The 16736-nt window shown below is 36.1% G+C and overlaps 2 protein-coding genes, 1 non-coding gene and 1 pseudogene across 5 annotated transcripts; all 4 read left to right on the top strand.

Annotated features, from left to right (window-relative positions):
- The first annotated feature begins 637 nt into the window (after positions 1–637).
- LOC132164305 (cinnamoyl-CoA reductase 1-like) lies at positions 638–3763 on the top strand (annotated as a pseudogene). The gene is made up of 6 exons (XR_015913051.1): positions 638–808; positions 911–1083; positions 1216–1401; positions 1595–1757; positions 2580–2766; positions 3306–3763. The product of XR_015913051.1 is annotated as a cinnamoyl-CoA reductase 1-like (transcript).
- An 808-nt stretch (positions 3764–4571) lies between these two features.
- On the top strand, positions 4572–7976 carry LOC132164028 (NAD(P)-binding Rossmann-fold superfamily protein). The gene is made up of 6 exons (XM_059574435.2): positions 4572–4762; positions 4867–5039; positions 5156–5341; positions 5461–5623; positions 6764–6950; positions 7637–7976. Exons 1-6 carry the CDS (start codon positions 4645–4647, stop codon positions 7776–7778), a joined length of 969 nt encoding a protein of 322 aa, XP_059430418.2. The 5' UTR covers positions 4572–4644; the 3' UTR covers positions 7779–7976.
- Positions 7977–9021: 1045 nt separating this feature from the next.
- LOC132164595 (Thioredoxin superfamily protein) lies at positions 9022–12098 on the top strand. Of its 2 annotated transcripts, XM_059575132.2 has the most exons (5): positions 9022–9536; positions 9632–9697; positions 10108–10248; positions 11377–11469; positions 11681–12098. In XM_059575132.2, exons 1-5 carry the CDS (start codon positions 9276–9278, stop codon positions 11909–11911), a joined length of 792 nt encoding a protein of 263 aa, XP_059431115.2. In that variant the 5' UTR covers positions 9022–9275; the 3' UTR covers positions 11912–12098. The 2 variants fall into 2 exon arrangements, with proteins under 2 accessions (XP_059431115.2, XP_059431116.2); XM_059575133.2 differs by lacking the exon at positions 10108–10248.
- Positions 12099–13140: 1042 nt separating this feature from the next.
- Positions 13141–13222, top strand: TRNAS-CGA (transfer RNA serine (anticodon CGA)). Its single transcript has one exon. It is a non-coding gene; the product is annotated as a tRNA-Ser (tRNA).
- Positions 13223–16736: the final 3514 nt, after the last annotated feature.

The raw sequence follows: 16736 nt of genomic DNA, 5'->3' as shown, positions 1-16736 counted from the left end.
TGGCATGGTTCTTTGAAGAAGTGAACAAGTTAACTTCGTAAAGTGACCAAAAGGTCTTCATTTCACTTCATTTACAAAGAAATTTCACTATTTTTGGTTGCAAATTACACTTGCAAAATTTTCAAATAGCAGTTAAGGTCCGTTATATCACTCATAGTCAGAGTAGACTTTAGAGAAAACCAAGGTCTACATCAGATATGTAGTAGATTTGCCAAAGCGTAGCACAGTGCCGTGTCAAAGCCATGTTGTTTGCCAGACACCACCATTATTCTCATTTTTTATAAGCTAGCGTAAAACCATAACATTTAGTATATGAAGATTAATTTTTTTATTGAGAAATCATGTCATACTTTGGAAATGGGACTAGGAGTGACGAATATAGACTATAGTTACACATTGAAAAACTACAAAAGGTATACTGTAATTTTTTGTTACCACCTCAACCAAATCTAGAGAAATGAGGTTATAAATTTGGATTGTCCAAGAGTATCTACGAATTTCCTCTATTTCGGCCTAATTTAGCCCCTTATCCCTTTTGAAAAAAATAAAAAAACACCAATATTATATTCTCGGACAAATAAATAAAGAAAACCGCTACTCCCACTACAGCATTCCTATCTTGCCGCGCAGTGCGCACCAAAATCCGAACCCAGCCCTGAGTCCCAACACTTCAGTGAGCCGAGAGAGTGGGATGGCGACGGAGGGTGAGGTGGTGTGTGTCACCGGAGGCAGCGGCTGCATTGGATCCTGGCTCGTCCGTCTCCTTCTCGACCGTGGCTACACCGTCACGCCACCGTCCAAGATCTCAGTTAGTTCACACTCTTTATCTTTCGTTTAAAAAATGGCGCTTACTCTTGCATTTATCTACGGAAATGCCATCCCCCCGCTTAAATTCGTTCCCTTTTTGCAGAGGACGAGAGCGAAACGAAGCACCTAGAAGCTCTAGAAGGCGCTGAGACTCGCCTCCGTCTTTTCCAGATCGATCTCCTTGACTACGGCTCCATCGTCTCCGCCCTCAATGGCTGCGTCGGAGTCTTCCACCTCGCCTCTCCCAGCACCATCGAGCAAGTCCAAGATCCCGAGGTTTTTTTATTTGTTTTTCAATTTTTACACAACAACTACTAATTTTCCTAAACGTTTAGTGGATGATAAATTGTGAATTTTATGATTTGACCAATATTCTAAAAAAATATATATAATTGATGGCTCTTGTAGAAACAACTTCTGGACCCGGCGATCAAGGGAATTATAAATGTACTGACGGCGGCGAAGGAAGCTGGGGTGAGCCGTGTAGTGGTGACATCATCGATGCTGGCCATGACTACGAGCCCTAATTGGGGAGACGACGTTGTCGAGGCTGAGGATTACTGGACCGACATTGAGGACTGCAAGAAGAAGGGAGTGAGTGGCCCTATCGTATTATATGCAAAATGCACGTCCATTTGTGTAGCTTTTTACCAATTTGTTAAGAGTATAATTGTGGTACTCCCGATTGGGTTATCGGGCATTGCATCGACGTGGACTGAATGTCTGAATCATACATAGGATGTTACAAACGCTAATGACAATTTTGTTTGCTTGTTTTCTGGTGTAGTTCTGGTATCCGATTTCTAAAACACTAGCCGAGAAAGCAGCTTGGGATTTTTCCAAAGAGAACGGTTTGGATGTGGTGGTGGTGAACCGTGGGTTGGTGTTGGGCCCTGTTATTCCTCCTAGAATCAACGGAAGCATGTTATTGTTCGGTAGCCTTCTCCAGGGTAGTGCTTTATTTGTGCAATGATCACTATATTGTTATAAACTTATGGTACTTATATTTCTAACTACAACTTGAATCACCAAACTAGAACTCAACGGGGTGTTAGGCTTGCTCAGAGAGTTAAAAACTTTGTTACTTGGAAGATTTTTTAGTGACCGTTGTGATTATAAGTTTTCTTCATTTTATGTTACCCTCATAATATCATGGTGTCTTCCTCTGTTCTTTGGTCAAGTCTCCATATGATTAGGGCTTGAGTGGGACAAGGAATATAAATCAAACCGCTGCCTTAAATGAATTTTTAAGAATTTAAGTTAAGTTTGTTAACATTCTTCAAAACAAGTATTCATTTAATACTTTTAATCTCATATTTAGGGTCATATACATGGGTAGTCCCAAGCTTGGAAAAAGGGACAGTCCTTGCCTTCTGCAGGTGTGCAGTTATATGCTACTCCCTTCATCTCTTGGCTACCGTAGGTTGGTCTTGAGAATTTATGTCCATAGAGGTTTCATTATAGCTACTCCTTGGCTTGTCCAAAGCATGTTACCCTCTGCTATTCCCGGGGTTGGGAAGTAGCCATGCTAAAAGTGAAAGAAGCTAAAGACAATCCATGCCAAGTAATAAGCAGCAGACAAAATTGCGGTAGTGTAAGCTTTCAACAAGTTTTGTCATTCTATTTATATAGAAGATGAGCGCTATCTGGGTCGATGTTGCAAAAACCCTGTCACATCTTTGACTGGATGTAGTCTGTGACATTTCAAGTTTAAGTTTCTGATATTTAGAGCTAATAAAAGCACTAATGATTCTATTTTATCCTTGCTGCAGGGCGCACTGAAGCACCTGAGGACCCTTTTATGGGATTTGTGCATTTTAAAGATGTAGCCCTAGCACATATCTTGGTGTATGAGAACAAATCAGCAACTGGAAGGCACTTGTGTGTTGAATCTATTTCGAATTATGGTGATTTTGTAGCAAAGATTGCTGAACCTTACCCTGAATATAAGGTGCCAAGGTAATAAATTTTACTTCCTGCTACTGCGATTAGATTTGAAGCAGCCACTCTATACATGTCTTGTATATAGACTTGAACATCTGATAACCATAAAAATAGCATTAGAACCATAAGTCCGCAATACGATGGACTTGAATTTCATTCCAAGGATAATTGTGATCTAGAGCTTATAATGCTTAATGACGGAGAACATATCTAAACTACCATTTGTCAAACGAGCTTTATTAAGTTCAACTTTAGTTTTTTCCTTGGGTTCACCCCACCAAATCTCGCTCCAATCCTTGGACTGGATGGGGTTGGCTCTGTAGAGGCCAAGTGATGAGACTTTTATTCTTGCCTCATGATGATGTTCCATCTTTCACAGGCTTATTCAAGTTCTCTTTGTGCTGCCATGCCCCATTAATTTTAGATTTTCCAGTCAGGAAACTTGTGGCCACGTGGATATATCTGCTCTATGGAAATTTTAGAACTTAAATGCAATAGAAGTAGTTGCCAAAGTAGGTTGCTGTATATGCTGGACTGACATTCTGTATATGTAGGTTGCCTAAGGATACCCAACCTAGGTTGTCGAAGGCAACGCTTGGATCCAAGAAGCTTAGGGACTTGGGTTTACAATTCATTCCCGTGGAGCAAATTATCAAGGACACTCTTGAGAGTTTAAAGAGAAGAGGATTTATTTCTTGACTGCCGCACGCCGCACCATGTTATCATTCCAGCTCAATTGGCAAGACAGCTTATATTGGCAAAAATAAAGTATGTTCATTAGCAACAATAAAATATTTTTCCTTTCAAATAATGTAGTCTATTAGGAAAATATAAGGAGTATCTTACTTCTCAAAATAATGTAATCTTATTTGTAAGGTAGTGTCTTTCCTTCTACATGTAAAAAATTGGGGATATCTTTCCTAATTATCCCTAGAACTTGTAAGAGCATCTCTAGCAAGACCTTCAAACAAGCATTTTAAGTTAAATTTAGTTGTTATGTATTATTTTCATCCTCGAGTAGTCCTTTCTAAATGAAAATTTTCCAAACAATTTGTTATAGTGAACTTTTAAATACTTTCATATTTGAAAGTTCACTGTAGTAACTTGTAGGATTTTTTTTTTTTTAATATTATTTTCTCTTTCTCTTTCTCTCATTTCTCTTTATTAAAAAAATATCATTTAAAGAGAATAGCTTGTCAACTGCTGAGTCTATATTAAAAAATGAGTTGATAAAATAAAAGATAAGAGTTTTTAAGTAACTAAAATAACTCTTATTGTTAGAGATGCTTTTAGGTGTCTTCTATAAGTACCTTAGAGTTATTGAATAAGAGCATGATACAATTTCTTAGCCTAACTAGGTCCTAAATCTTATATATGAAAAGTATTTATTTCACTATCATGAGTTTAAGTTAATGCATTTAAATGCACCAATTTTAAATCCTAACAATGAAATAAATGGTGTCTATTTCATTTGAAATTAAGATGTTCAATTGCTTACGAGATGGTAAATATATTACTACGTTATTTAAACACCATTAAATACAACAAATCAAAATATAGACTAATTAATCCAATCCATTTCACCTCTATACCCTTTAAATTCAACCTTGGGGGACGAGAAGATACGGGTGCTGGAGGAAGGGTCTGTTCAAGCGTAACACCAAAGTCTGGCATTTCGGAGTTTTGAGGATTTTTTAATTCATTCACATGGATTGCTGAGGTAGTGTTGTATGTGGCTATTTTTGATCCGTTGATCTAAATAAACGGCCTGTAGCTATTGTGGATACGTCATAGCTTGCCACGTACCTAAAATCTAGAACGATCCGCCTAGTCTATCAAAATGTACTCCGTACTGTAGGCACTTTAACCAGTTCAGTGAGCGGAGAGAGTGGGATGGCGAAGAAGGGTGAAGCGGTGTGCGTCACCGGAGGCAGCGGCTGCATTGGATCCTGGCTCGTCCGTCTCCTTCTCGACCGTGGCTACACCGTCCACGCCACCGTCCAAGATCTCAGTTACTTCACACTCTTTTATCTTTCGTTTCAAAAAATGGCGCTTACTCTTGCATTTATCTACGGAAATGCCATCTCCCCGCTTAAATTCGTTCCCTATTTGCAGAGGACGAGAGTGAAACGAAGCACCTAGAAGCCCTAGAAGGCGCAGAGACCCGCCTTCGTCTCTTCCAGATCGATCTCCTTGACTACGGCTCCATCTTATCCGCCGTCAATGGCTGCGCCGGAGTCTTCCACCTCGCCTCTCCCTGCATCGTCGATCAAGTCCAAGATCCCGAGGTTTTTATTTTATTTTATTTTTAAATAATTTCATACCACGTATAAATGTATACATAAGCCTAAATCGATGAGAAATAGTAAATTTAATCGTTGAACCATTTTGGCGCCTTTTGTAGAAGCAACTTCTGGACCCGGCGATCAAGGGAACTATAAATGTGCTGACGGCGGCGAAGGAAGCTGCGGTGAGCCGCGTGGTAGTGACATCGTCGATTTCAGCTATTACTCCGAGCCCTAGTTGGCCTGGAGACGTCGTCAAGGCTGAGGGTTGCTGGACTGACATTGAGTACTGCAAGCAGAACGGAGTGAGTAGTGTCCCAATAGTAGTATATATGCAAAATGCACTTCAATTTTGTGTAGGGTTTAGGCGTATTTGTTTTAGAGTATAATACTGATGCTTGTGTTTGTTTGGTTTGTGGTGTAGTTATGGTATCCACTTTCTAAAACACTAGCAGAGAAAGCGGCAATGGATTTTGCGAAAGAGAAGGGTTTGGATGTGGTGGTGGTGAATCCTGGGACGGTGATGGGTCCTGTGATTCCTCCCAGACTCAATGCAAGCATGTTAATGCTTGTCCGCCTTCTCCAGGGTAATGCTCTTTCTGCATGATACGCCCTCTCCTGTGATTATATAAATCGTGATGCTTTGCTGTAATAGGAGGTGGGGTTTTGATCAATTGAATAAATGTCCTTATATCTTTTAAGTTAACTGTGGCGTTTCGTAACTTCTACTTGAATTAGCAAACTGAAAATCAAAGGAGTCTTAGGCCTGCAAAGAAAGTTACAAGTTTTTTACTTTGAAGAACTTTTTACTGGCCAGAGTAGTTTGAAGTTTATGTCATTTTATATTAGCACGATATAAAATGAAGGTTTTCTTGGTCCTTTCTTTGTTTGGGCTTCCGTATGATTAAGGCTTGAGTAGAATGAGGAATAGAAATCAAGTGGCTGACCTTAAATAAAGTTCTGAGATTCTGCACTGTAAAAAATCTTTATTTAATTCTTTTTATATCATATTTAGGGTCATATAAATGCAGTGATATGCTACTCTCTTCATCTCATGGCTACCCTAGGTGTGTCTTGGGAATTTATGTCCATAAGGGTTTCACTTTAGGTACTCCATGGGTTGTCAAAAGCATCCCACCCTTTGCTGTTCTCTGGGCTGGAAGTAGCCATGCTGAAAGGAAAGATGTTAAAGAAAATGCATGCCAATAAATAAGCAGCAGGCAATCACAGTAGTGAAAGCTTTCAACAAGTTTTGTCATTCCCCCTTTATATAGAAGATGAGTCCTATCTGGGTCTATGTTGCAAAACCCGTCTCCCCTCTAATTGGATGAAGTCTGTGACTCTGAGGATACTCCACGAGCTCACTGACTTTTTATTATAGTTGATTCTTGTGGATTTGTAATTTCCTCTACTTTTTATTTTTTTTGGATAAGTGAATATTAATTTCAAAGAGTAACAAAAAGACCTGAAGGTTAAGGGGCATGCCCCAGATGATGAGCCACTCCTAGAGAGCAGGAACTAAAGAAGAAATTAATCATACAAGCCTAGATCCTCAGAGAAGCCCCGTAGTAAAAACAACTATTCTTTTGAATGTGATCAAGTCATTCTAAAGGGTTGACTTTCATCCTGACTTTGAAAATTTTGTGGAATTGTAATTTTCTCAAGTCTAAGTTTTTGATATTTAGGGCAATAAAAGCACTAATGATGCTATAATATCCTTGCTGCAGGGTGCACTGAAACATATGAGAACTTCTTTATGGGATCTGTGCATTTTAAAGATGTAGCCCTAGCACATATCTTGGTGTATGAGAACAAAACAGCATCTGGAAGGCACTTGTGTGTTGAAGCTATATCTCATTATGGTGATTTTGTGGCAAAGGTTGCCGAACTTTACCCCGAATATAAGGTGCCAAGGTAATAAATTTGGCTTCCTGCTACTGCAAATGGATTTGAAACAGGAACTATGTACATGTCTTGTCTTGTAATCTAGAAAGCTGATAACCATAAAAACAGCATCAGAACCTTAAAATCCACAATATAGTGGATTGCATTCTATGGATAATTACGATGATAAATAATATCTAACTACCATTTGTTCAATTAGCTGTATTGAATTTAGCATTGATACTGAAGTGTCTGCTATAGGAAGTACCATAAAAATGTACCTTTTATTTTGTTTTGATTTTAACATTTTTGATAGTTCGTAAATCTGGTAGGATTTTTTTTTTTTTTTCCACTAATTCAATTTCAGCATTTCTTAAGGTACCCAATCTCACTCCAATCCTTGGATTGGGTGGGGTTGGATCTCTAGAGGCCGACTGATGCATCTTTTCTTCTTGCCTCTTAATGATGTTCCATCCTTCACTAGCTTATTTAAGTTCTCTTTGTGCTGCCATAAATCATTGATTTTAGAATTTCCAGTCAATAATTTATTTTTTGATATATTTGGTTGGTTTTCCAAATCTTGATTTGATTTCTGATTTTCAATCTTCGGAACATTGTCGCATCTGCTTGGTGGATATTTTATTTTTATAACTTAAATGCAATTGAAGTAAATGGTTGTATGAATTGCTGAAGGTATGATGTCCCTTTATATGTAGGTTGCCTATGGATACCCAACCTGGGTTGTTGAGGACGCCGCTTGGATCCAAGAAGCTGATGGACTTGGGCTTACAATTCATTCCGATGGAACAAATTATCAAGGAAGCTGTTGAGAGTTTGAAGAGCAAAGGATTTATTTGAGTGCCGCTCCAGGTGTCAAGTAAACAATGCAAGGACCCATCTAGCTTGGGTAGTAGGCTCCATGAGGGGCCCTCTCACAATTGACTGTCTGGGATTGTGGGGGAGCGGTGTAAAATAGTTTATGTAAATAAAAAGAGTGAATCATTTTACGTTTTATGAATGTTATTTTCCTCTAGTCAACTGAAAACATTTTCAAGTGCTTTAACAAATGGGCCTAAGGGCATGTTTGAGATTGCATTTGAGAGGCCTAAAAGTGCTTTTAGCACTCAAAAAGTCGGTTTGATAAAAAAAAAAGTATTCGTTTGGTAAAAAAATTAAAAACGCTTTTAATTGTTCAAAAAGTCTAAAAATTGTTAAAATACTTTTGGTAAAAGCTTAAAAATGAAGCTTTTTGCCAAAAACGTTATTTTGACTTAAAAGTTATATTTCTCAAACGCAATACTAATTAAGCTCTAAGTTAAAATGGGCAAAATGATGTATATAACATTCAAAATGGTGGCTTTGGACCTTTTGCCTTTTATTCCCGATTCTAAATTCGTAAACATTTCACTGCTGATATGTTTTCCACGTTGGAGGCCAACACTTTCCCATAGTAGGAGGTTTCAAAAGTACCTTACCACCCCTGCTATTCTGCTAATAAGTTACCATAAAGTTTATTTTATTAATCAAAGCGTGGTACAGCTTAAAAATTCAATGCATTGCAAATGTGATTCTTACCTATGTATTTGTGGTAGCTAATGTCTGTAAACCCGAGGTGAATCTCCTTTAGGTATAGTGAATATCAATTCAATTCACCTTCTAGGGTCTCTTTCTACTTTTCTTAGGGATCCATACCCTGACAAAGAAAGGAAAAAAAATAAAAACCTTTTTCAGCGAGGTAAATATTTGGTAATTACTATTTGAAGCTCATAAACTTGAGCTGTTTTTTCACTTAGTCACGTGACCCGTCAAACAATTAGGAAAAATTGTAAAGTTAGTCTATAAGGTTTGAGGTTGTGATAAATAACTTCTCCATGGGTCATCATATGACTACAAAATTATAAAAGAACAAAAATTAGAAGAAAAAAAATGGTACCGGGTGGCCAATCACCACACTATAGCTATGGTTTATTATTATTATTATTATTATGATTATTATTAAAGCTAAATGTGTAATTTCTTAATGACCGGACAGAAAAATTGTGGAACATCTAATCTTATAACCCACGAGATGTGTATAAGAGCACTTGGCTCAAGTCAGGCTTTGATGAGGAATGTGACAAATTGTGTATAACAGGGTGCAGGCAAGCAGCTTCTGGTCCCCCAATATTCCCACCGCTTCGAACATAGACAAACTTTGAGGGCAAATGCATTCTAGTTTCAGGAGGTTTGACCGTTAATATAGATCCATTCTGCCTTATCTTCTCCGCTTTCAGGTGCAAGAACGGCTCAAAACCAACCCTTTCCTTCTCTGATCCACAATCCTAAAAATCTCACAAACCTTAAAGCTTGTCTCCAATGGCTTGTCGTCCTGTAACTACCCTCTTTCTAATGTTCTTCTTCTTGTTCACATCTTCCTCAGCTTCAAGAATTTTACCATCGAATTCTCAGAAAGTTTCGTTGGGTCTATACTATGAATCCCTGTGCCCCTACAGCGCCAACTTCATCGTCAACTACCTGACCCAGCTCTTCGAAACTGACCTCATCTCTGTCGTCGATCTCAAACTCGTTCCTTGGGGTAACGCCAAACTCAGAGGCAACGACACCTTCGATTGCCAGGTGAGTACTCTTCCCTTTGTTTCTTTCTCTAATTTACTATGTGGGGTTTTCTTTGATTCAACAAATTGATGGCTTTTGTTTGATTATGATTGCAGCACGGCCCATCTGAATGCTTACTGAACACTGTGGAAGCCTGTGCAATCCATGCCTGGCCTGAACTGGTAAAGTAAAGAATTTGTTACCGACTCTAACTCAGTAAAAATAAAAAATTGGGAGAATTTAGAGGAACCCATTGCTAAATTAATTGTGCTAAGCTCATTTTCAGATGATGGTGTGTGCACATTCTTGTAGTCTTTGTGAAAGTCATGCGGATAATTGTGAAAAAAAAAAAGAAAAAAAAAAAAAAGAAAAAGAAAAAAGAAAGAAGCATGTATAGAATTTCATGATATTTCATTATGTTAAATTCATGTATTTGTGTTAGAATTCTTTGTATTGATGAAATTATGTGTCCTAGTTCAAGCTTAGAAAAAATGGAAGTTCTTAAGATTGTGGAGTTGTTTGGTCAGTTTTCAGAGTTTTATATAACATGCAAGTGTGGTGCTATGTTTTCATTCACCTCCGTGTTTTGCAGAGCGAGCATTTTCCTTTTATTAATTGCGTCGAGACTTTGGCCTATGAACACAAATACCCTGAGTGGGAATCATGTTTTGATAAATTGAACTTGGATTCAAAACCCATTGCAGATTGCTATAGCAGCGGATACGGGAAAGAGGTTGGTTTTCTCTTTGGAATTAATGGTCCTCAAGTTGTATGAGTTGTCTTTGTGAAGTTACAGTTGATTGTACCATTTATACCAACTTTGTGTAGTAAACTGAATTATACGAAAACCACAGATTATCCTATGGAGAATAACTGAATATTGTCTACTTACCTGAATCAAGACACCTTATTTAAGTAATGTATAGCCTTATTGGGCATACATCAAGTGGAGTAGTTATTATGTGATCACTTAGTATAGAATAATCTCCACTGAAGTAAAAGCGCTATGGCCATTAATTTTCAGTATAATTGCTAGCCTACTAACTTCTCTTGCAGACTTGTAGTTTAGATTATCACAGGAGAGGTATATTCTGTCGCAATGCATTTTTTGCATGAATTCTTTCTTGTTAGATCTACCTTACAGACAGAATATTTATTTGTTTTCTTGATTCGTCCAAGGAGCTGTAAGATCTGTGTATGCAAGTACATGCAAGGTGACCTGTCATAGGAACATAGATGAGAGAAAGTTTCCGGCTAACAAGAGTTTGGAATCATGTCAAATTTTTTTTATCAGTCCTTAAACTATTTGGTTTTTCATTTGTAGTAAAATAAGAGTGAGTGATAGTGAAGTAAGTGGGGAAAGAAAAAGGCTAACCTTTAATGGGCTTGGTGAAATTGGATTTAGCTAACACTATGGTCTGCTATTGCGTCTGCATTCATATGAACTTAATTTATAACACGGTCAGGAAACAGTTGGAGGTTGCACAACCACCAAATACTTGTATATTTATTGTCATAACTAGAATAATGAATAGCATAACTCCAAAAAAAGAGTTTCTTGAATGGAGTGCAATTACCTTGAATTGATTGAACACTAAAACTGACTTTTCTGACATTTGATTGTTTGTAAAATCATGCCATCTTTGAGATGGGACTTGAATTTTGTTTTGTTTTGTTTGGGCGATTGTGGTTGCCTCCTCATTCATGAATATGTGCTATTGTTCTTCACTGAAATCAAACCAGTCGCACCATTTTTTTTCCTTGAACCTTTTGTTGCTTATGTAATAGTTTATCGAAAGCCAAAATTTTCTCAATCTATAATTGGTTGGGTTTATAATTGGATTTGTATTTCTTTATGCAGCTTGAATTACAGTATGCAGCTGAAACAAATTCCCTTGAGCCTCCTCATGAGTATGTGCCGTGGGTAGTTGTGAATGGAGAACCACTCTATGAGGTTTGTTCTTTTGACTATATCATAGTGAAATGTCTACTGTTTTCTAATATCATTCACCAAGGCCATATGCATATAATGAATGGATTTCTATTTCTAGGACATATGCACATGTACACATCATTTTTGAACTAGGGTATCTGCAACTTATTAAATTCTTGTTATTTAACCGTTATTGCTATCTTTTAGAAATGATATATTTCTCTGGCTGCAGGATTACGAAAACTTTGTAAGCTATATATGCAAGGCTTATAAAGGCACTGCTGTGCTCGAAGGCTGTATCAGTGTATCCCTGCATACCATACAAAAAGGGAAAACAAATCCTATCCATCCAGATTGTTTTGAGACAGGAATGCTGGCATTAGCAGCAAGAATAACATCAGCCATAACATCATGGATGCAACAAATGAACATGGTGGCTTCACTGTTCCTCTCTATTTACTAGAGATCTACCTAGCTTGTGTATATTTGCAGTGTTCAGTTAAGGCAACTATAAAATAGCGAGTTGGTACTTGACAAAGAAAATGAATCCTGTTTGTGGTGTATCATTAATTTCTTAATTATGAAAAATAATTTCAAGTATGTATGATGATACATCAGTGTAAATGTATACATGGTACATTCACATGCCACCCAAGTTTTTTGAATGGTGGAAATTTATCTGTCTAAGGCCAAGCCCGGGAGAAATTATGGAGATATATAAATTTAGTATTTTTTTGAAATAAAATTAATAGAAACCATTATAATACTTACCATGCTGATGCCCGGTACATCCTTTAACAAAATACGTGCAAAAAAAAAAAAAAAAAAAAAAAAATCATATTGTCAAATAGAGTAATGATATACGAAGGACTAGAGTCTTTTTAGAGTCCTCCGTAAATTTAGTATTTTTTTGAAATAAAATTAATAGAAACCATTATAATACTTACCATGCTGATGCCCGGTACATCCTTTAACAAAATACGTGCAAAAAAAAAAAAAAAAAAAAAAATCATATTGTCAAATAGAGTAATGATATACGAAGGACTAGAGTCTTTTTAGAGTCCTCCGTAAATTTAGTATTTTTTTGAAATAAAATTAATAGAAACCATTATAATACTTACCATGCTGATGCCCGGTACATCCTTTAACATCCTTTAACATAATACGTGCAAAAAAAAAAATAAAAATCATATTGTCAAATAGAGTAATGATATACGAAGGACTAGAGTCTTTTTAGAGTCCTCCGAAATGTGATGTGACACTTAAAATCACTAATAGATCAAAATTTAATAATAATTATCTCAAATTTAATGGTAATTTTAAATATTATGTCACATTTGGGAGGATGGTAGGAGATTCTGATCCTCCTTATATCATTATTCTATCAAATATCGTTCATATAGTAATGATAAGGCAACTAAGGGAACACAGACAAAATCAAAATCTGACACAATTTAAAGAATGAAATCATATTTTGACCTTTTATTTTTTATGGAATTAGATAAAGAGAGCTTTTGGGGAAAAAATAAATTGTTTAAACTATTTCTTTTTTATTGAAGGTAATGAAAACGAAAATTTTGAAGTCTAGAAAAACAATTATGTTTTTTTTTTTCCTAGCAAATAGATTCAGGGCTTCTTCGATTAACCTCACAATGAGTTAAAAATGGTTATTGATCGACCTTAGAGGCAGTCGTCGATATGTCCGAGTGGTTAAGGAGACAGACTCGAAATCTGTTGGGCTATGCCTGCGCAGGTTCGAATCCTGCTGTCGACGATCTCATAATAATTTTATTTTTCTCTTTTCTTTCATCCATTGGTTAGTCAGAAGACCCATAAAGATAGTGTAACCCAACAACCAAACTTTGCAGTGTTGCTATGGAAACATGACCTCTTCTGACGTTTGAGATCCTTACAGACCAGCTTTTAAGCATCCATGGATCTTTCTATTCAACTCCAAGCCTAATGGGTGACACAGCATGCCCCATCTTCCTGCTTGGGCAGCAATCGATTTCTTCTTGGGCCCAATGTTTGATTTTGGATGGATTTAAAATGAGAGAGAGAGAGAGAGAGAGAGAGAGAGAGAGAGAGGGTTCCACCAACTTCAGGCTCACTTAAAGCTCAGCCTGAGTTTAGATAACTAGCTAGGTCCAATTGCATTTAAGTGATTTGCGTTTTCGATTCCTGTAACCCACTTCCCCTTATTTGAATAGAAATAATAATAATAATTTGTGTTTGAAGCATATTTTCAGACTAGTGGGGGTATTTCAATAAGTTAGAAACCATGTTTTATAAAGTGGGAGTCACTCCTATAAATATCCGTTGTACTAACCAGGGATGGAGTTAGCTTTGAGTTTGGAGGAGACCCAAGGCCAAATTATTTTTTTGGGGAGGAACCAATTAGCAAATAATACCTTAATTTTTTTTTTTTTTTTTCTTATAATTTGGGGGAACCAGGGCCACTGCCAGTTCCTCTTAAATCCGTCTCACTAACACAAAAAAAATCTAAACTAATAAATTAGCAACGCATGATACTCTCGTTTGTATCCGGTGTGTACATGAAAAAATTAAGATATGAACCAAAGGGCTTTATATAAATAACTACATTTCATATATATATATATATATATATATATATATATATCATTTTTATGCATTAACGAACAAGCATTTTTACTTTTTTCTTATAAAAAATTAAAATTTAAAATTCATTTTTATTTTATATCACATCAATTAATTTTTTATTTCTTTTTTTCTCTCAAAATTCGTTGTCAAAGACAACTCTGGCTCTGACTCTGACTTGTTAGAAAGACGGGTACGTAGATGCATATGACATACATATAAGCATGTTTGGCTTGAAAAACAAGTTGCTATACCCCAAAAGCGTGGCATATGGCTTTGCCACTTTGTGCACGCAAGAGACGGCTAAAACTGATTACTGATTGATCGCTAGCTGTCTGCTTTTGACACTTTGAAAACAAATTGACTGATTGATCGTTGCGTTTCGCTGATGATGATCATCATCATTTCCCATCAACTCTCCAACGATAAATATGCCCTCAATCATCATATAATCATGCCAAACCTCGCATTTACCGTCTTGAACTTTCTCTTTTCCTATTGTCTGCTTGTATCTGACTCCATCGGTCCAACACAACCCAGCCAGAGCCAGTGACTTATTTGTTTGTTTATTAGAAGTTAAATATAATTCAATTTATTTAATTAGAGTTATGTACAGTTTACGGGTTGTGTTATAACTGTTACTAGTTCATGTCAAGTTTAGATATAAATAACTTGATTTATTTAATTAAACAGATTCATTAATTTTAATTTTTTAATTTTGTATCAAGAAATAATTTTTTTTTTTTTTTTAAATGCAATTTATCCCTATGAAGTTTTAAAGGTTTTTCAATTTTAACCCAAAAGTTCAAAAATTGTCAATCTACTCCATGAAGTTTCAAAAATTGGCAATTTAAAGTTGAAACCTTTCGTTACTAATTTCCGTTAAATTGGACGGAAATTTTTTTAAAAAAGTCTGAAGGTAATGATGTAATTTCATAGATTTTCATCAATTTAGACGAAAAAATTAAATAGAGAGTTTAAATTGTCAATTTTTGAAACTTCATGATGATAGATTGTCAATTTTTAAATTTTGAGATTAAAATTAAAAAATCTCTAAAACTTAATGGATAAACTACATTTTTCTCTTAAAAAAAAAAAAAAAAGATGGAGTCTCGAGGTGTATGGACAAGTTGGCAGGCACGTCCATGTGTATAGACCAAGTCAAGCTGTCCCTACACTTCAAAACCCAAAATTTCATCTCTGTTCAAATTCAATTCCATGAAATTATGGTGGAAAATTCCCAAGAATCAAAAAATTCAATGCGTTTTACTGTACTAGGATTTGCGTGTCGTCTTCCACGGCAGGCTAGCACCATATATTTTTCTGATGGTTATCTGAGTAGAGTAGAGTAGAGTAGAGCATAGCAAAAAGAAATGGAAAACGAAGGTTACCTACTTACCTATCTATCTTCGTGGGAATCCAAGAGCGAGAGAGTGATCGGCGGAATGGGAAGAGTAGCATCCATCACGCACCGTCTGTCAGAAATCTACGCTCCAGATCGATATCTTGTCGGCGACTAAAACTACAGTTTGTCAAAGGAGTTGGGACCCATCTCACTGGGATGTCATCATCATATATATATCTTTGCACCCTTTCACTTATCTTCGGCTTTCGGCTTTTACCAGTTTTTTTCCATCACTGTAGGCCCAAGAGCCCAAGGTCCACCGACTGTTTTCTGCAACCCTAGCGTGTGGACTGTGGAGCAGCAGCTGTCAATCCCTTTGATTATCAATTCAAATTCATTCCCTCTGCCCAAATTTCTAATGCCGTTTTGGATCCTAACTCTAACCAATGATTTTATGTTAGGATTTTTTTTTTTTTTTTTTTGAAAAAAGAAGAAGATTATAATTGTGATTATCAACCCACAAATCATATCTTCGGATAATTTATGCAAATAATATATATATATATATATATATATATATATATATATATACACAATGATACGTCATGTATATATACACACGATGATACGTCATGTTTGTCAGTGATATGTAAAGTATCGACGACAACTACCTCATGTCATCGCTAATAATTATACATATTTGCGATAACATGTCCTAATCGTTGCGTATAATCTAATTAGTAAATTAAGAAAAAAAAATGCTTGTATTTTCAAAATACATTCTAAATTTAATTGTGTTCGAAGTCGCGGTCAGTCAGTCAGGGACGGAGCCACCCCTTGGCTTGGGGGAGCCCAACCCCCCACAAGCCATAGGGTGGTCCCCCAATTTTATTTTATTTTTTAAAAAACTATACCTTTAAAAATTAACTTACACCCCCACAAGTTTTTTTTTTTTTTTTTTTGTCCTCCAAACTAAACATTTTAGTTCCACCCCTGACCGCACTGCATATGAATTGTCAAGTAGTTTCAAAGAAAATTGTAGTAAAAATTGTAATAATTCAATCATTTTCCTATAAATAAACGCTCATCAAATATATATATATATAAGAATTTGAAGTTTACATTTATTGTTTTTATCTAAATGGGGACAAATCGTTGTAAACTTGGTTTTTTAACATTAATAACAAGATATCAAGTGGTGGTGGTGGAGGATAATGGGTTATATATATATATATATATATATATATATATATATATATATATATATAATCCCATTAATTGTAAAGAAAAGTTGTATTACGTGAGCATGGAGTTTATTAGTGAA

The sequence above is a fragment of the Corylus avellana genome, chromosome 8 (genome assembly GCF_965113065.1).
Source record: "Corylus avellana chromosome 8, dhCorAvel1.hap1.2, whole genome shotgun sequence".
Lineage (NCBI taxonomy): Eukaryota > Viridiplantae > Streptophyta > Magnoliopsida > Fagales > Betulaceae > Corylus > Corylus avellana.
The sequence above is the reverse complement of the archived record's forward strand: the minus strand, read 5'-3'. Positions and strand labels throughout refer to the sequence as shown.

Coding starts and splice junctions, on each gene's coding strand:
- LOC132164028 (XM_059574435.2), top strand. CDS start 4,645: ATGGCGAAGAAGGGTGAAGCGGTGTGCGTCACCGGAGGCAGCGGCTGC. Junction 5,342..5,460: donor AGTACTGCAAGCAGAACGGA/GTGAGTAGTGTC, acceptor TTTGTGGTGTAG/TTATGGTATCCACTTTCTAA. Junction 5,624..6,763: donor GCTTGTCCGCCTTCTCCAGG/GTAATGCTCTTT, acceptor TCCTTGCTGCAG/GGTGCACTGAAACATATGAG.
- LOC132164595 (XM_059575132.2), top strand. CDS start 9,276: ATGGCTTGTCGTCCTGTAACTACCCTCTTTCTAATGTTCTTCTTCTTG. Junction 9,698..10,107: donor TCCATGCCTGGCCTGAACTG/GTAAAGTAAAGA, acceptor CGTGTTTTGCAG/AGCGAGCATTTTCCTTTTAT. Junction 11,470..11,680: donor ATGGAGAACCACTCTATGAG/GTTTGTTCTTTT, acceptor CTCTGGCTGCAG/GATTACGAAAACTTTGTAAG.